We start from the raw sequence: 20,301 nt of genomic DNA, 5'->3' as shown, positions 1-20,301 counted from the left end.
CCCAGTGGAGCCGGCATTGCTGACTCTATCAGGCCCAGTGGAGCCGGCATTGCCGACTCTATCAGGCCCCGTGGAGCCGGCATTACTGACTCTATCAGGCCCGGTGGAGCCGGCATTGCCGACTCTATCAGGCCCAGTGGAGCCGGCATTGCCGACTCTATCAGGCCCCGTGGAGCCGGCATTACTGACTCTATCAGGCCCAGTGGAGCCGGCATTGCCGACTCTATCAGGCCCCGTGGAGCCGGCATTACTGACTCTATCAGGCCCGGTGGAGCCGGCATTACTGACTCTATCAGGCCCCGTGGAGCCGGCATTGCCGACTCTATCAGGCCCCGTGGAGCCGACATTACTGGCTCTATCAGGCCCGGTGGAGCCGGCATTACTGACTCTATCAGGCCCCGTGGAGCCGGCATTGCCGACTGTATCAGGCCCCGTGGAGCCGGCATTGCCGACTCTCTCAGGCCCCGTGGAGCCGGCATTGCCGACTCTATCAGGCCCGGTGGAGCCGGCATTGCCGTCTCTATCCGGCCCAATGGAGCCGGCATTGCCGACTCTATCAGGCCCCGTGGAGCCGGCATTGCCGACTCTATCCGGCCCGGTGGAGCCGGCATTGCAGATCCTATCAGGCCCCGTGGAGCAGGCATTACTGACTCTATCAGGCCCGGTGGAGCCGGCATTACTGACTCTATCAGGCCCAGTGGAGCCGGCATTGCCGACTCTATCAGGCTACGTGGAGCCGGCATTGCCGGCTCTATCAGGCCCGGTGGAGCCGGCATTGCCGACTCTATCAGGCCCGGTGGAGCCGGCATTGCCGACTCTATCAGGCCCGGTGGAGCCGGCATTGCCGACTCTATCAGGCCCAGTGGATCTGGCATTGCCGGCTCTATCAGGCCCGGTGGAGCCGGCATTGCCGACTCTATCAGGCCCGGTGGAGCCGGCATTGCCGACTCTATCAGGCCCGGTGGAGCCGGCATTGCCGACTCTATCAGGCCCCGTGGAGCCGGCATTGCCGACTCTATCAGGCTTCGTGGAGCCGGCATTTCCGACTCTATCAGGCCCGGTGGACCCGGCATTGCCGACTCTATCAGGCCCCGTGGAGCCGGCATTGCCGACTCTATCAGGCTCCGTGGAGCCGGCATTGCCGACTCTATCAGGCCCAATGGAGCCGGCATTGCCGACTCTATCAGGCCCCGTGGAGCCGGCATTGCCGACTCTATCAGGCCCGGTGGAGCCGGCATTGCTGATTCTATCAGGCCCCGTGGAGCCGGCATTGCCGACTCTATCAGGCCCGGTGGAGCCGGCATTGCCGACTCTATCAGGCTACGCAGAGCCGGCATTGCGAACTCTCTCAGGCCCCGTGGAGCCGGCATTGCCGACTCTATCAGGCTCCGTTGAGCCGGCATTGCCGACTATATCAGGCCCCGTGGAGCCGGCATTGCCGACTCTATCAGGCTCCGTGGAGCCGGCATTGCCGACTATATCAGGCCCCGTGGAGCTGGCATTGCCGACTCTATCACGCTCAATGGAGCCGGCATTGCCGACTCTATCAGGTCCCGTGGAGCCGGCATTGCCGACTCTATCAGGCCCGGTGGAGCCGGCATTGCCGACTCTTTCAGGCCCCGTGGAGCCGGCATTGCCGACTCTATCAGGCCCGGTGGAGCCGGCATTGCCCACTCTATCAGGCCCCGTGGAGCTGGCATTGCCGACTCTATCAGGCCCCGTGGAGCCGGTATTGCCGACTCTATCAGGCCCGGTGGAGCTGGCATTGCCGGCTCTATCAGGCCCGGTGGAGCCGGCATTGCCGACTCTATCAGGCCCGGTGAAGCCGGCATTGCCGACTCTTTCAGGCCCCGTGGAGCCGGCATTGCCGACTCTATCAGGCCCAGTGGAGCCGGCATTGCCGACTCTATCAGGCCCGGTGGAGCCGGCATTGCCGACTCTTTCAGGCCCCGTGGAGCCGGCATTGCCGACTCTATCAGGCCCCGTGGAGCCGGCATTGCCGACTCTATCAGGCCCGGTGGAGCCGGCATTGCCGACTCTATCAGGCCCCGTTGGAGCCGGCATTGCCGACTCTATCAGGCCCGGTGGAGCCGGCATTGCCGACTCTATCAGGCCCCGTGGAGCCGGCATTGCCGACTCTATCAGGCCCGGTGGAGCCGGCATTGCCGACTCTATCAGGCCCCGTGGAGCCGGCATTGCCGACTCTATCAGGCCCCGTGGAGCCGGCATTGCCGACTCTATCAGGCCCAATGGAGACGGCATTGCCGACTCTATCAGGCCCCGTGGAGCCGGCATTGCCGACTCTATCCGGCCCAATGGAGACGGCATTGCCGACTCTATCAGGCCCCGTGGAGCTGGCATTGCCGACTCGATCCGGCCCGTTGGAGCCAGCATTGCGACTCTATCGGGCTTCGTGGAGCCGGCATTGCCGACTCAATCAGGCCCCGTGGAGCCGGCATTGCCGACTCAATCAGGCCCGGTGGAGCAGGCATTACTGACTCTATCAGGCCCGGTAGAGCCGGCATTATTGACTCTATCAGGCCCCGTGGAGCCGGCATTGCCGACTCTATCAGGCCCCGTGGAGCCGGCATTGCCGACTCTATCAGGCCCGGTGGAGCCGGCATTACTGACTCTATCAGGCCCCGTGGAGCCGGCATTGCCTACTCTATCAGGCTACGTGGAGCCGGCATTGCCGACTCTATCAGGCCCGGTGAAGCCGGCATTGCCGACTCTATCAGGCTCCGTGGAGCCGACATTGCCGACTCTATCAGGGCCATTGGAGCTGGCATTGCCGACTCTATCCGGCCCCATGGAGCCGGCATTGCCGACTCTATCAGGGCCCGTGGAGCCGGCATTGCCGACTCTATCAGGCCCGGTGGAGCCGGCATTGCCGACTCTATCCGGCCCCATGGAGCCGGCATTGCCGAGTCTATCAGGCCCCGTGGAGCCGGCATTGCCGACTCAATCAGACCCGGTGGAGCCGGCATTGCCGACTCAATCAGACCCAGTGGAGCCGGCATTGCCGACTCTATCCGGCCCCATGGAGCCGGCATTGCCGAGTCTATCAGGCCCCGTGGAGCCGGCATTGCCGACTCAATCAGACCCACGTGGAGCCGGCATTGCCGACTCTATCAGGCCCCGTGGAGCCGGCATTGCTGCCTCTATCAGGCCCGGTGGAGCCGGCATTGCAGATTCTATCAGGCCCCGTGGAGCAGGCATTGCCGACTCTATCGGGCTTCGTGGAGCTGGCATTGCCGACTCTATCCGGCCCGTTGGAGCCGGCATTGCCGACTCTATCCGGCCCGTTGGAGCCGGCATTGCCGACTCTATCAGGGCCCGTGGAGCCGGCATTGCCGACTCTATCGGGCTTCGTGGAGCTGGCATTGCCGACTCAATCAGACCCGGTGGAGCCGGCATTGCCGACTCTATCAGGCCCAGTGGAGCCGGCATTGCTGCTTCTATCAGGCCCGGTGGAGCTGGCATTGCCGACTCTATCAGGCCCAATGGAGCCGGCATTGCCGACTCTATCAGGCCCGGTGGAGCCGGCATTGCCGACTCTATCAGGCCCGGTGGAGCTGGCATTGCCGGATCTATCAGGCCCGGTGGAGCCGGCATTGCCGACTCTATCAGGCCCGGTGGAGCTGGCATTGCCGACTCTATCAGGCTTCGTGGAGCCGGCATTTCCGACTCTATCAGGCCCGGTGGAGCCGGCATTGCCGACTCTATCAGGCTCCGTGGAGCCGGCATTGCCGACTCTATCAGGCTCCGTTGAGCCGGCATTGCCGACTCTATCAGGCCCAATGGAGCCGGCATTGCCGACTCTATCAGGCCCCGTGGAGCCGGCATTGCCGACTCTATCAGGCCCGGTGGAGCCGGCATTGCTGATTCTATCAGGCCCGGTGGAGCCGGCATTGCCGACTCTATCAGGCCCGGTGGAGCCGGCATTGCCGACTCTATCAGGCCCCTTGGAGCCGGCATTGCCGACTCTATCAGGCTACGCAGAGCCGGCATTGCGATCTCTCTCAGGCCCCGTGGAGCCGGCATTGCCGACTCTATCAGGCCCGGTGGAGCCGGCATTGCCGACTCTATCAGGTCCCGTGGAGCCGGCATTGCCGACTCTAGCAGGCTCCGTGGAGCCGGCATTGCCGACTCTATCACGCCCGTTGGAGCCGGCATTGCTGATTCTATCAGGCCCGGTGGAGCTGGCATTGCCGACTCTATCAGGCCCGGTGGAGCTGGCATTGCCGACTCTCTCAGGCCCCGTGGAGCCGGCATTGCCGACTCTATCAGGCCCGGTGGAGCCGGCATTGCTGATTCTATCAGGCCCGGTGGAGCTGGCATTGCTGATTCTATCACGCCCGTTGGAGCCGGCATTGCCGACTCTATCAGGCCCGGTGGAGCTGGCATTGCCGACTCTATCAGGCCCGGTGGAGCTGGCATTGCCGACTCTATCAGGCCCGGTGGAGCTGGCATTGCCGACTCTCTCAGGCCCCGTGGAGCCGGCATTGCTGATTCTATCAGACCCGGTGGAGCCGGCATTTCTGATTCTATCAGGCCCGGTGGAGCGGGCATTGCTGATTCTATCAGGCCCGGTGGAGCGGGCATTGCCGACTCTATCAGGCCCCGCCCTGCCACAGTGATGCCGAAAACCTCACCCCCAGATTTCCGGAGAATGCACTAAAATCTGGAGAGGAAACCCGGCTGAGCAGCTGGGGGGGGGGGGGGGGAATGCTGCAGCCTGTTTTCCCGCCTCAGCCAGCACTGGCGGGAGGATCACGCCCGCTAACTAGGACCAGGATTTTACGGTTCCACCGCGGCATGTATCCCCCACCGCCGGTGGAAGGGGCGAGCGATTTAAATCTCCGCTGAGTTCGGTGGAACCCTAATTTCCTGCTGGGGGCGAGGCGCCTAAAATCCTGACTCCTGTTCCTATCTCCACAGATGCAGCCTGACCTGCTGAGTGTTTCTCGCATTTCCTGTTTCTGTTTCAGATTTCCAGCGTCTGTAGTTTTTTTTTTGCTTAATTGGGCTTGTGCTGTTTTTTGACAGGATACTTCTGAAGATTTGTTTTGGCTACTGCTACAGAAGGATCTTTCTGGTATTTAACTTCCTCTTTATTTCCAATCTCCAGCCGCTGAGATCAGGCGCAACGTTCAATGACTCTGTTCCACATTCCCCCAATCTGGTGGCTGCCGTTCCCTCAACCCCGGAGGCAGGTTTGTTGTGAAGAAAATACTTGTGCTTCGAATTGACCGTGTCCCCAGGTCACGACCAGGCTCTTCCCTGAGGTTTTGCTTCACTGCTCTGAATTTCTTTTCAACGTGCACTTAAGTGAAATCAATCCACGTTAAGGGCTGGAAACAATTAGCTCGCTTCCAAACTTTTCCTATTGTTTGCTCACTGATCGAGGCCAACATTTTCACGTTTAAGTTTGCACGCTAACATTTGTGGGAGGTCTTGGGGCGCAGTGGGTGGCGTCCTTGCCTCTGAGCCAGAGGTACCGGGTACGAGTCCCGCTCCAGGAATTGATGACCCAGGAAGGTGCATGCATAACGCGGACAAACAGATTGATTGTCAACCTGCAAATCCTTCCAACAGAAGGCAATGGCTGCCGGTGAGCGTGGGAGAGATTCCTGGCCAGCCGTGTGACGCAAAGCACGTTGGAGCCTCTCTACCATCACTATCCATAGCCCCAGACTGCAATGTGAATGTCAAAGGTGTACGTTGTCACGGCAACTCGGACTCCCTGGGCGAACGGCAACACACCGCCACGAACATTTGTAACACACTCCCTCTTATTCAGCTATTCCCCTCTGGTTTTCTCATTCTCAGGATGTTCATTTAAAAAAACCAGGCATAATTCTCAGGATGTGCCCATTGCTCGCAAGGTCTGCATTCATTGCCCGCCCACAGTAGCCTTTGAAATACCGTTGATTGCTCGGCCGTTTCAGAGGGCAGTTAGAGTCACAATGCTGAGAGTCACAAACACTGCCAGAATTCTGGGCGGGATTCTCTCAACCCGGGGCCGGGCTGGAGAATCCCCGCGACCGGTGCGAATAGCGCCACGCCGCCCCGACGGCGGGATGTGATTCTCCGCAGAGCGCCATTGGCCCCGGCGTGGTTGGCGCGGCGCCGGTCGGGGGCCGCTCTACGGGCCCCCCCCCCCCCCGCTGATTCTCGTCATAAAAACCTGAGTCCCGCCGGCGCCGTTCACACCTGCTCTCAGCCGGCAGGACCTCGGCGTTGAAGGATCCGGGGGCGGCTTGTGGGGGGAAGGGGGGGTCCGACCCCGGGGGGGGGCCTCCGATGTGGCCTGGCCCGCGATCGGGGCCCACCGATCGGCGGGCCGGCCTCTCTGGCTGGGGGCCTCCTTCCGCGTCGGCCCCTGTAGCCCTGCGCCATGTTGCGTCGGGGCCGGCGCGTTGAGGAGAGCCATTGCGCATGCGCGCGTTGGCGCTGGTGTCACTGCGCATGCGCGGATCCTGCGGCGCCCAGTTCATGACAGGATCAGCAGCTGGAGCGGCGAGGGTCGCTCCAGTGCCGTGCTGGCCCCCTGTAGGCCGTGTTGATGCCGTCGAGAAACGCGACTCCGACGGCGTCAACACTTAGCCTCAGGATCACAGAATCCCGCCCTCTTTGTTTGGGAGGTTATGTTCTCCCGCCGGAGAAAAATCGCAACTTATTTGGGCTCGTGTTGGGAGTACAAATCCGAAAACGATTCACAATCGCTTTCCATGCAGATTTTTACATCTGGATCCTGCTAACGTGCCACCAATTTGAGCGATAGCGAAGTCCAGCAGCTGGGCCCCCTTCCTCCCCCTCCGCAACCTCATTCCACCCCTCCCCCACCGTGGGATTTTCTTGGTCCCCCCCGCCCCCGCAGTACGAAGGTGACCAGGTTGACCCCCCCCCCCCCCGCCAGAGACCCCTTTAAGAGATATCCCCATCACAGACCCCCATTACAGTGACCCCCACCAGAGACTCTCCATAAGAAAGACCATACCCGAGACCCCCCAATTAAACAGCTAAGGGCTTTTTGCAGGGAAAAACAGGAAGTGGGATCGGTATCCAGCGCAGCCCGTTTTTTTGCACTGCACTGGAAAATCTGCCACACCTGGAACTCCGCTACAGACAGTGGGTGGCAGAAAGTCTAACGTTACAAGTAGGGCAATTTCATCTTTTGTGCCACTTCAGAGGACGGGCATGGCCTTGGTTTAAAGATTCATCCAAAAGCTGCCACCTCTCGAAGTTCAGCACACCCTCAGCAGGCACTGGGACACCAACCTAGACTCTGCTCAGGTCATTGCAGTCGGACATGAACCTCCAGCCCTGTGACTTGGGGACGAAAGTATTACCAATTGCACCATGGCTGACATCTCAGGAGTTTTAAATTTGTAGAAAACAAAGGTCGGGAGCGGGACTCTTCGAAGACCGGCGGGGCGGGCCACTCCGGTGGGAAGGAGCGGCGGGAACCACTCCGGTGTCGGGCCGCCCCGAAGGTGCGGAATCCTCCGCACCTTCAGGGACTAGGCCGGCACCAGAGTCGTTTGCGCCGCGCCGGCCGGCGTGGAAGGGGCTTGGCACCACGCCAACCGGCGCCGACGGGCCTCCGCTGGCCGGCGCGAGTTGGCGCATGCGCGGGAGCGCCAGCGTGTGCTGGCGTCATCCCAGCGCTTGCGCAGGGGGGGTTCATCTCCGCGCCGGCCATCGCGGACTGTTACAGCGGCCGACGCGGAGGAATAGAGTGCCCCCACGGCACAGTCCCGCCTGCGGATCGGTGGGCTCCGATCGCGGGCCAGGCCACCATGGGGGCACCCCCCCGGGGCCAGATCCCCCCTGTGCTCCCCTGAGGACCCTGGAGGCCGCCCGCGGAGCCGGGTCCCGATTCATGTCGGGGAGATTTTTTTGGGGGGGCCGGAGAATTCGGCGGCCAGCGGGGGTGGGATTCACGCCATCCCCCGGCGATTCTCCGACCTGGCGGGGGGGGGGTCGGAGAATCCCGCCTCAGTTCACAGTCAGTGAATTGTATGCAGTTTCAGGCATTACATTATAGAAAGGGTTTGATAGTCTTTCTGTCTGAGTGTAGAAAAGATGGTGACTGTGTATTCATGTATACGTTGCCTTGACCTGGGCACCTGAAGTGGTGCGGTGGTTTTGCGGGGGTTTTCACCGACATACCTACAGCTGTGGCGTATACGAGCCGTTGGACATCGTAGTCCTTGTCATCATTGCTACACAACCCCACAATGCTCCTGAGCCAATGATGGGAGGCTATCATTCAGAAGAAAAGCTCAAGATACTGTGACAATTTTCAATTTTTGTTTGTTACTTTGAAGGGTTTTGCTGAACTCAACCAGGAGAAACATGCGACAAGAGGTTAGCAATTTTAAATTGTCACCAAACGGATAAAGTGAGGGATGGTGAGAAATGTATTTATATCAGGAGTTGTTGCAGATGCAATACTTTGTTGAGGCAGAGAGCTTTGCATCTTTAAAAATAAATACTTGAAGCAGATGACATCATTGGCCAAGGCGAGCGAGAGAGAGCGAGGCAGTGAATTCATTTTAGATGTTTTACCAAAGAGTCGGCGCAGGCAATGAATTGTATATTTTCACAGAATCATGGAATCCCTACAGTGCAGAAGGAGGCCATCCAGCCCTTCGAGTCTGCACCGGCCCTCTGCAAGAGCACCCTCCCGAAGCTCGCTCCCACATCCTATCCCAATAACCCCTTAACCTAACCTGCACATCTTTGGACTTGTGGGAACAAACCGGGGGCACCCGAAGGAAACCCACGCAGACACGGGGAGAAAGTGCAAACTCCACACAGATCGTCACCCGAGGCCGGAATTGAACCCGCGTCCCTGGCGCTGTGTGGCAGCAGTGCTAACCTCTGTGCCGCCCTTACCACTGTGCCACCGCGACACCCATCTTTTCTCTGAGATTGTCAGTGTTTATTATGTACTGTCGACAGATAAATCAGCAGTCGAAACCCTGTCGGGTATGGAGGATGTGGTGATTGTCTATACACTTCCATATTTTAACAAATATTTCGGAACTAAAGCCGCATGGGCAAAATTGGGAATAAAGAGACAAGTTCAAGTTCACCTCCAATTATTATTGCACAACATTTCTTAAAAAAGAATGACAAGTAGGATACTGGTAATATATTATATTTATTAATATCATTAGCATACACTAGTATTTATCAGTTAAATAACAATTGCATGTATTTCACAGTGAAGTGCAACAAAACATTAATTTATTACTTTAAGAATTATATACTTCATAATTATGAAGATGAAAAACCCTACCCTATTCCTGTATTGTCAAGATAACTTACATTGAGATGTCACGGCCATGCATTAAATGCACTTGTGTCACTAACGGTGGGGGGGGGATGGCACAGGAGTGGGTTTTGTTTTTCTGAATCAGTGGCAGCGGTTTGCTCAACAGTTAGACAGCAACTAGGGGACTTAATCGAAGGACCTTCAGAATAACAGTCACGTAATGGTAAAGCAATGACTCTTAGTTAAGCCGTATTCCATTCTTTAAAATGCAGTTTGCTTCACTGAACCTAATAAATTAAATTATTTCATGGAATACAAAGTGTCCCATGTTACCTCTGTGTCCAGTTTAATGTAAAAGAAGATACATTTAAGCTGCTTCTCTGCAGTCATCCTGAAATGCTTTTTCAAGTTGCTTCAAGGATGAGTGAACTCTTTGGTTGCATCCTGACCCATACAAACCAGGAGGGCCCCAGATTGAATTCCCAGTCTGCCCTGAGTAAGCTGATTTCGGATTGGACAATGCATCCGGATTCAGTGCCCGGACCGAGAAGGGGAAAAACAAAATTGTCAGCCAGGGTTGCTGGTCCTCACTGCTATCCGCTGATGGCTACTGGAAAGTGCTTTTGGATAGCTGTTGTTTTCACTTCTCCTACAATGGCACGACATCTCATTTGACCCATTAGCAGCACAGTGCTTCATCTGACACCCTTACACGCTTTGGTTGAGACTTCACGTTGAAGTGACCTTGGGCTGCAGTTTGTCCCCCTCCGAATATGTCCAAATAAAAAAAATTAGCATTAAAAGTGGGAGCGCCAACTTTCAGCATCTATTCACAGAGAGGAGAAATATTGGCTTCACAGGGGCGGGGTCATGGTTAACTAAGTACACAGTCCGTACTTTTACACGTACCAAATCAAGACATTCCTCGCAAGTATGAGAAGACATGTCCAAATATTGTGTTTTAGATAAGAAATAGCATACTACAACCAAGAAAAAGATGCATACTTTAACTAAAAACTGGTGCCTGCACATTTATGCCCTTTTCCACATCGTTTAGTGTATCAGAAGCCAGTGCAAAGCACTTTACAATACACATTTCCAAGTTATTTGTTCTGAAAGCTCCTCTGGCTTCGAGTGCAAATCACTTGCATTTGATCTTCAGTACTCCCGAATTTGTTCACAGAATAGTATGGTCCACAACACTATGATCAAACATTGTCCCAAACATGACCTAGAGGAAGAAGAAAAAAGTGTGAAAACTTTAAGTGCAAAACACGTCGATAGTCTTTATTCAACTGCTGCAAAATTGTGTTACACTCCTTTCAATAATGATAGTAAGAAGTCTTACAACACCAGGTTAAAGCCCCACAGGTTTGTTTCGAATCACTGGCTTTCAGAGCACTGCTCCTTCCTCAGGTGAATGAAGAGGTGGGTTCCAGAAACATATATATAGACAAAGTCAAAGATGTAATACGATACTTTGAAAGTGAGTCTTTGCAGTCTCAATTAAGTCTACAGGTCCAGACGGAGCAACTGGAGAGAGGGATAATCACGGGTTAAAGAGGTGTGAATTGTCTCAAGCCAGGACAGTTGGTGGGATTTCAAAAGCCCAGGTGAGATGGGGGGAGGGGGTGAATGTAATGCGACATCCAAGATCCCGGTTGAGGCCGTACTCATGTGTGTGGAACTTGGCTATATGCTTCTGCTCTCCACATCTTCAATGATAATCTTTATTGTCACAAGCAGACTTACATTAACACTGCAATAAAGTTACTGTGAAAAGTCCCTAGCCGCCACATTCCGGCGCCTATTCGGGTGCACTGAGCGAGAATTCAGAATGTCCAATTCACCTAACAGCACGTCTTTTGGGACTTGTGGGAGGAAACCAAAGCACTTGGAGGAAACCCACGCAGACACAGGGAGAACGTGTAGACTCCGCACGGACAGTGACCCAAGCCGGGAATCGAACCTGGGACCCAGGTGCTGTGAAGCAATAGTGCTAACCACTATGCTACCATGCCACCCGCACGGTAAAGGAGACAGTAAAATTAAGTTTAATGACTTTTCTTCAAACCTACAATTTAATAATGCATTATTGTACCAGCATCCAATAGCAGGAGCTACTGGCAATCTGTTTTACATGTCCAACTCCCTCAAATAGCAGTATTCACTGACAGTCTGTGTAAAATACCAATAATCAAATGCCTATGGAATCGGAAGATGTATAAATGGGAGACTAGAGTTGAAAAGTAAGGAATAATCCTGAATCTAAATAAATCAATGATTACGATAGAAGTTAAATATTGTATCTACTTATATGACCCCTATTTTAAGAAGGAGCTCAAGGTCGCGGAGAAGAAGGTTCACTCGGGTAATATCATGGATGTTAGTTATGACAAAAGCACAGGGAAATTGTTTTTTATTCACTAGAACAGGCGAGGTTAAAAGGAAATCTGATTGAGGTACTCAAAATCATAAGTAGCTCTACTAAGGCAAATAGGCTAAAAAATATTTCTACCGGTTGGTGAATCAGTAACTGATTACTGGAAATGTAAAAGCACTACCAAAGTAGTAAAAGAAGTGAAGAGAATTTTGACACAGTGGGTTACTGTGATGGAAACAGAATCCATATTGCTATTGGCCTGAGTTCTCCGGCCATTGGAATTCTCTCTTCCCGCTGGCAGTGCACCCCCGCCCACGGGTTTCCCGATGGTGTGGGGCGGCATCAACAGGAAACCCAGTTGACAAGCGGAGGGAGTAGAGAATTCCGCCACCAGCGAACGGTGCGCCGCCGGGAAACATGCGGCTGGGGAACCGGAGAATCCTGCCCAATATGGCTAAATATTTAAAAAGGGACATTCAGAAAGGTCATGGGAAAGGGCAAGGGGATTGAGTGAATGGTTTTCTTGGAGAGTCAGTGTAAACGTGTTTTGCGCTTCATGCAAAATGTTTTTTCTAAAAATGTGACTTTAAGTGCTTGACAATGACGTTGAATCGCGGAAGGGAAAGTTCTCCAAGCCCAGCAATAAAAGCCTTCAGTTCAGAAATAAAAGAAGAATGTGTTTCCTGTTTTAACGTTTTCGTTAAAGGACATTTAAAAACTGTAGCATTCGGCCCATCTCCAATCTTCTCTTCCTCAGGCAATCTGCGAGCTTTGACTACTGAAGATTGGTGATGCCTCATTTGATTTGATTTATTATTGTCACATGTATTAGTATACAGTGAAAAGTATTGTTTCTTGCATGCTGTACAAACAACGCATACCGTACAAAGGGAAGGAAGGAGAGACTGCAGAATATAATGTTACAGTTATAGCTAGGGTGTAGAGAAAAGATCAACTTAATACGAGGTAGGTCCATCCAAAAGTCTGATGGCAGTAGGGAAGAAGCTGTTCTTGAGTCGGTTGGTACGTGACCTCAAACTTTGGTATCTTTTTCCTGACGGAAGAAGGTGGAAGAGAGCATGTCCGGGGTGCGTGGGGTCCTTAATTATGCTGGCTGCCTTTCCGAGGCAGCGGGAATTGTCGACAGAGTCGATGGATGGGAGGCTGGTTTGCGCGATGGACTGGGCTACATTCACAACCTTTTGTAGTTTCCTGCGGTCTTGGGCAGAGCAGGCTCCATGCCAAGCTGTGATACAACCAGAAAGAATGCTTTCTATGGTGCATCTGTAGACGTTGGTGAGGGTCATAGCTGACATGCCAAATTTCCTTAGTCTTCTGAGAAAGTAGAGTCGTTGGTGGGCTTTCTTAACTATAGTGTTGGCATGGGGGGACCAGGCCAGGTTGTTGGTGAGTACATCCTGATTTATGTTGTTTCCTCTTCTGTTACCAACTTTGGTGTTCTTTAGTGTGGCCCTTGCACTTTATCTGACTTTCTGAACAATAATGAAAACTCTTTGTGTTTGCAGTAAGACAATTTAATGTAACGAGTTTATTGAAGATACCCTATTCATAACAGTCTTCTGCAAATTGTAGCTAAATAACAAGTGAGGGTCATCCCTATGTTGGTGACCATGTGATGACTGGGGCGTGGATCCTCATGTGGTTTAGAATTGCAGCAAGGCTAGCATCTTTCCTGATTTCATATTGTCCCAAAGGTCTTCATAGCCAATGAATTACCTTTGAAACGTAGGGCAGAATTTTACCCCAATGGGATGTTACCCTCCCGCTGACGTCAATGATATTTTGGACGGTTCTCCTCATTTATGGCCCCATCTTCACTGCTTTGGGCCATAAAATTCTGCCCACACCCACTGTCATTATCTAGGCAAAAGCTGCAGTCAATTAGGCCCCAAAAGAATTAAATGGAATAAATGATCATTTAATCTATTTCTGGCGCTGTTGATTAATTTAGGGAGGAATGTTGAGCAGGACACTGGATGAATAATGTTCTCCTCTTAATAATACCGTAGATCTACCTCAGCCAATAGGTTAAGGGTTGAAGACCCACTCCAGGTTGACATTTCAAAGTTCTGATGGGATGCTGCGCTGTCGATCTTTCAGGAGAACTTTGAACAAAGGCTCTATCCCAGTAGATATGAAAGATCCCGTAGCAGTATTGTTGTGTGCAAATTTGCTGATGTATTTTCATATGGAGCAAAAATGCTCACAAATTACAAGTAGTTCATTCATCGGATGTGAAGCATTTGGGGATGTGTAAAGCTTAAAATCAACTACGACAGAAAAATAATAGTAATGCTGAAGCAATTTTGCTTATTATCACCACTAGATGGTTCCACAGTTTTGGAGTAACTATTAAATAGTAGTGTTGTTTAGCTGTATTACTAGTATTAAACTGATAAAGAGATCACACAGTTTTGGAGTAGCTATTAAATAATAGCGTTGTTTAGCTGTATTACTAGTATTAAACTGATAAAGAGATCACACAGTATAGATCAGATATACAGTGGTCTTAATCATTGCATTATCAATAATACAGAGAAGTAATGAAATTATTAATATCGTAGCTCATTTTGAAACAACTTTACGCAAAGAGTGGTGAGGCCGTGGAATGCCCTACCTGCAACAGTAGTGAACTCGCCAACATTGAGAGCATTTAAAAGTTTATTGGATAAGCATATGGATGATAATGGCATAGTGTAGGTTAGATGGCTTTTGTTTCGGTGCAACATCGTGGGCCGAAGGGCCTGTACTGCGCTGTATCGTTCTATGTTCTATGTTCTACAAAAACAACACTACTTGATGATCGTGGGCAAGCTCTGCATCAACATTTTATAATAATTTCCATTGTTGATCCTTGCAGAATCTAGCAAACACATTGATCTGCTCCAAATTGCGTTTTGGCTTCTTGTTTTCCATCCTCTGATAATCAGGACTCTTAGATTCCATCATATCTGCCCCCAATATGGCGGCCAGATCATCTATGAGACGGGAGTGTGTCAGCAATTTATTCAGCTGGTGCGGTGATGATGATGTTCCGTTTGCAAAGTAACCACAAATAGAGATCTTGGTCACCTTTAACCTCCCTTTTTCCTGTCAAGAATGTGGGTGTCGCAAGGTCAGTATTGTTGCCTATCCCTAGTTGTCCTTGAGTGCCTTGCTAGGCCATTTTATATGACAAATAAGGGGCAACCACATTGGAGCCATAGAGGCCAGATCCTCATCAAAATGGCAGTTTTCCCTCCTTAAAGGGCATTAGTGAACCAGATGGGTTCATAGAATCGTAGACGATACAGTGCAGAAGGAGGCCATTGAACCTGCACCGGCCCCTGGAAAGAACACCCTATTTAACCCCACACCTCCACCCTATCCCCATAACCCAGCAACCATTTTTGACATAATGGGCAATTTATCATGGCCAATCCACCTAACCCGCACATTTTTGGACTGTGGGAGGAAACCGGAGCACCCGAAGGAAACCCACGCAGACACGGGGAGAACGTGCAGACTCCGCACAGACAGTGACCCAAGCCGGGAATCGAACCTGGGTTCTAATTAACTCTCTGCCAAAAGATCCAGCTGAACTCTCTTCAGAAGGATATACTGTGGGAGCTGACTCTCACTTGCAAGTTGGGAGCAAAGATTCTTATCTTTTTTTTTTACATTCAAATTTTTTTAGAGCGTCCAATTCATTTTTTCCAATTAAGGGGCAATTTAGCATGTCCAATCCACCTACCCTGCACGTCTCTTGGGTTGTGGGGGCGAAACCCACGCAAACACGGGGAGAATGTGCAAACTCCACACGGACAGTGACACAGAACCGCGATCGAACCTGGGACCTCGGTGCTGTGAGTCAGCAGTGCTAACCACTGCGCCACCCTGCTGCCCTGATTCTTATCTTTTGACCTTCATCCTCATTATTTTCAGCCGTCCCCCCGCCCATACCCTTCGTGTTTGTCTGTCTTGGTGTGTGGGTAGAAGGGGGCACTATTAAGTGGGGGGGGGGGGGGGGAAGGTTAGTAGGTTAGCTTGACGTTATTCTGTTGTAATTATTGCATATTTCATCTTTTTCCAGTTATAAATGAACAATAATTTCAACTTACAAACCTGGTGATTGTAATCACTGGACAGCCAAGGGCCAAATATTTTGCGTATTTCTATAAGAATCTTTGGTTAATTCACTTGTATTGTGACTCCGGGTCGAGTGGGGCTGCAATTGACCACGCCCTTCCCCACGGTGTCGTAACACTGAGGAATTAGAAATAGTGACGGTGCTCGATTGTCAGGTGCGGTTGGTTTCAATCCTTCTTACCTGTTCCAAATCCTGATCATTATCATTTTCATCACTTGACATGTCCTCATTAACATAGACGGCTGCTGCGCCTGAAACCTACAGCATAACAAAAGGGATGAGCCTTTGAAGTGTCTGTTGGAACATTGTGACGAACCATTTAATCTAAATTGTTGTTGAAAGTAGAAAAGACGGCTGATGGGAAGGGGGCTGAATTATATTGCATAATAACTCAGACTTGACATGGTCTGACAGTACCCTAGTGCTATGGAACCATCTCCAATTACCTCAGCATAGAGATGTCCAGAGGGGCTGGTTTAGCACAGTGGGCTAAACAGCTGGCTTGTAATGCAGAACAAGGCCAGCAGCCCGGGTTCAATTCCCAGTACCCGCCTCCCCGAACAAGCGCCGGAATGTAGCAACCAGGGGCTTTTCACAGTAACTTCATTGAAGCCTACTTGTGACAATAAGCGATTATTATCATTATTATGTCAGGGTCCTGTAAGCAATGGAGAAACTGCAGACCAGCTACAATCCATTCAAACTTTGTGACCGACCTGCGATGTGCTTTCTGTTCTTTGACTATGCTGATAGCATTGTATAAATGTAAAATACTGTTGTTGATTTGTGTTTTTGACTGTGAGAACAGCTGCAACCAGTCTGCCTCCCTGTGGAGCGCTATCAGTAGGAAGGTGCTGCTCTGTAGAACTCTCGAGCTCCAGTTTACTGCCTACGTAACAAACGTTACACTTGTACGAAAAATTCCTCAAACTTTCTTACACGAAGTTCTGACTTACATTTGCCCTTCCCTTGGACAGTTATACATATATTTGTTAATGATTTAACTTTGACACCACAGAATAGCAAATATCACTTCAGTTACCTGAAGGTTCAGAGTCGTTGGCTATAAATTATCAGAATAAAACGAGTGTACACAGTTTGCCACTTCAAACATCAAACACGAGGAACAGAAACACAATGTGTTATCTTATGTCGGGAATGACATTTAACCCTTTATTTATCCTATGAAGTCACGGGGGTGTATTGGGCAGGGTTTAGAGAACCTCAAAGTGTATCATGGAGTTCACCTGACCCACAACTTTTACTAGATTGTGGTATGGGGAGCACACAGCCCACTCTACAGGTGTGGTACAGCAGAAATGGAAAAGTATTTTTTTAAGCAAAACAATGTTTATTCTATGAACTCAAGTTAACCTTTTTAAAACATACAGTGAACATCTTAGCAACCATCAATTCAAATACAACCCCCAAAGAATACAACACTAAGTAATCCTTTAAGCTTTCCTTTTGACATCCATAAGATTGAAAACACCTTTTACCAGAAGCACATCAGGTTAAAGTCACTACTGTTATTAGTTTTTAATCACCAGGATCGATTTACAGTCTTTAGATTACAGAGAGAGATTCATACACCTTCTGGCTGTGACTGCAGCTATCCAGCTCTGAAAAGAAAACTAAAACACACCCTGCAGCAAACAGTCTAAATGAAAGTAAAAAGCTGACAGACAGCCCAGCTCCACCCACTCTCTGACATCACTGCAGTGGTAAACACCCATTTCTTAAAGGTACTCTCACTACAGATATTTACTTGTGACAATAAGTTATGATTATTATTATTCCAGAGATGGATTCTGGGCGAGGATAGTGTAATATCCTACACGGGACTTATGGGACAGGAATGATTGTCTTCCCCGTGGTTCTCACCGAGTACGAGCTCCCGAGTACGAGGGTGGGGGGATTTTATAAAAGGGCGGCCAGAGGAACCCGGTAAGAGACCCAGTATGGATCTCCCGGGAAGTGGATGTACCCAAATTGTAAATAAATCAAAGTTCTTCATTTTACTTGGTATGGACACCCCGTGTCCTTATTAACGCAAACTCCCCTGTTTTTCTTGAAATAGTGCTTAGTGTTCTTTCACATCGGCAATAAAATTCACTTGCAAAAAAGCCGGTGGCACGGTAGCACAGTGGTTAGCACTGTCACTTCACAGCTCCAGGGTCCCAGGTTCGATTCTCGGCTTGGGTCACTGTCTGCACGTTCTCCCCGTGTCTGCGTGGGTTTCCTCCGGGTGCTCCGGTTTCCTCCCACAGTCCAAAAGATGTGCAGGTTAGGTGGATTGGCCTTGTTAAATTACCCATTAGTGTCCAAAAAGGTTAGGTGGAGTTACGGGGATAGGGTGGAGGTATAGGCTTAAGTAGGGTGCTCTTTCCAAGGGCCGGTGCAGACTCGATGGGCCAAATGGCCTCCTTCTGCACTGTAAATCCTATGATTCTACGATCCACTCGGGAGGACCTCAGTTTAACTTCTCATCTGAAAGTAGGCATGTCCAATGTGGAGTCTCAGCCCAGATCACATGGCCAAATTGCTGGAATAGGGCTTGAATCCATGACCTTCTGACTGAGAAGCGAGGGTGCCACTGAGCAAAGGTCAGTTATTAAGTTGTTTTTGTGGGCCTGAAGGATCAGTGGTGCCTCCCTGGGCTCTATTAAAACAACCCTAATGTAGGAAGTCCCCTGACCCACAACAGTAGGGGGGAGATGAGGCGTACTTACCTGATGTTTTCTTTCCTGTTGTATGTTCCCTGCTGAGTCTCTCGTGTGTGATTGAAACACGATTTGACTTATTGAATTATGCATCTAAAATGGGAATACACTGGAAAACTTTGGTCCTTTTTTTACACAACATATGTCGATGGATCTGCAGTTGTAGTTCCGGCATTGGAGGTTTGTTTGGAAAATCTCTATTGATGTGGTCCTCTCTACGCAAACACCCAGGTACCAGGGCACGGCAGGGAAAATACCAACTCCGGGCACGCAGGGAGTGGGCCGATTTTGAGTATCACTTCCAAGGAAACGGGAATTTGGGATTTCGTAATTTTTAATTAGGCTAATTTTTTTCATTTTGAAATTTACTAGAAAAGTGAATGAAGAAAATTACCTGCAGCTGTTAATCCCTTTCTAAGGTGGCATCGACTTGCCAGGTGCTAATACCAATGAAGTGACTACAATTCAGAAGTAATTTGGTGGCCAGTGAATGTCTGAAGCTGTGAGGGTCATTGTGGGCTGGATGTTCACAGGGCCGTGGGACCAGGACCCAGTGAGGGCCCGATTTCAGAACCACAGCCACAGAAGTCATCCCGAGATCCCAACAGCTCTGGGACAGATTGGAATTTTCAAATGTCCTTCAGGGGCAGGGAATAGGAAATCTGCTCACTACAAATTAATGGCCCCTTAAAGTTCCTCAAGGTACATGTTAAGGGACTGGTGGTCGGGTCCAGAATGGTTCAGGATTGAGCACAGCTGCCCCGTCCACTGCGGGGCCAAATGAAATATATTTGTCTGTGTCTTAAAATAGCTTTTTAATGGAACTGCTTGTCCTGTTGCTATAATGCTGGACCTTCCTTTTTCCTTCATGGCCTCTTTCATCCTCATTGACGCTCCTCTGAGGGGCTGCCCGCTCTCTTCAGCAAGACAGCAGCAGTCTCCAACCTGGCTGCCACCTGCCTTTGTCACTGGCACCAGGCAGTCTAATCCCACCTCCAGTAGGCACTTGGCGCCACTAACTGGGTACTAATTGATCACCTGCTGGCCAATTAGTCCATTTGAATTTAAGCAGCTGAGGTGTGAGGTTGGAACCTGAAATTCATCTGGATGTTGGGTTGTTCACCCGACTTTGAATATCTAGCCCTATATAACGCTCTTTCAAAGCAGTGCGACACTGGTGAATGGAGATTCAATACAGTTGCATTATTTTTTTGCACGAGATAAATAAACTGGAATGTGTCATTCTGCTTTTTGCCAACAGGTGGCGGTCACGTTCAGAAACTTGTGTTGGGACTGCTCTGTGATCCATGATTGGGTCACAAGATACATGCATATTAAAGAGGTTATCTTGGCTGTTGTGAGCTAAAATTCTGTCACGGCATCAATCAGTGAGTTCTTCAATGAAGACATCCTTCCTTCCCTCTTGCAGGAAGTTCAATTATTCTTTATTCATTCTTCTTTTTATAATGGAACTCTTCCTGACCACAGACTTAAATTTGATGGCCAGTGTTATAACACTGCGTGGGACCCATCCAGCTTGGGATGATTGTTCCCCGCTGCTTATTGGGTTGTGAATTAACCAGCACTAGTCTAACAGGCCAGAAAGCTATGTAACTGGGTCCTGTGTAAATACTGCTGAATAAACGTCTTTCTTATCAATTCATCTGACTCGCCAGCAAGTTGATCCTATGCTACCTTTATGAACCAGTGCTTTTCCGTACATTTAATATCATAGTTGCCTGCTTTCAAAACAGGA

The 20,301-nt window shown here is 50.7% G+C and overlaps 1 protein-coding gene across 3 annotated transcripts in view; it reads right to left on the bottom strand.

Moving 5' to 3' along the window:
• Positions 1–9,156: 9,156 nt before the first annotated feature.
• The window catches only part of LOC140393702 (solute carrier family 26 member 9-like), a 129,668-nt gene continuing 118,523 nt past the window's right edge, over positions 9,157–20,301 (bottom strand). For all 3 annotated transcript variants that reach the window (XM_072479998.1, XM_072479999.1, XM_072479997.1), the window contains 2 exons: positions 16,003–16,080; positions 9,157–10,520 (listed from right to left, as the gene is read on the bottom strand). In XM_072479998.1, the coding sequence (XP_072336099.1) occupies positions 10,467–10,520; positions 16,003–16,080 (132 nt within the window). In that variant the 3' untranslated portion in view covers positions 9,157–10,466. The remainder of the gene's footprint in view (positions 10,521–16,002; positions 16,081–20,301) is intronic.

The sequence above is a fragment of the Scyliorhinus torazame genome, chromosome 17 (assembly GCF_047496885.1).
Source record: "Scyliorhinus torazame isolate Kashiwa2021f chromosome 17, sScyTor2.1, whole genome shotgun sequence".
NCBI lineage: Eukaryota > Metazoa > Chordata > Chondrichthyes > Carcharhiniformes > Scyliorhinidae > Scyliorhinus > Scyliorhinus torazame.
This window is presented reverse-complemented; position numbering and strand designations above follow the sequence as displayed.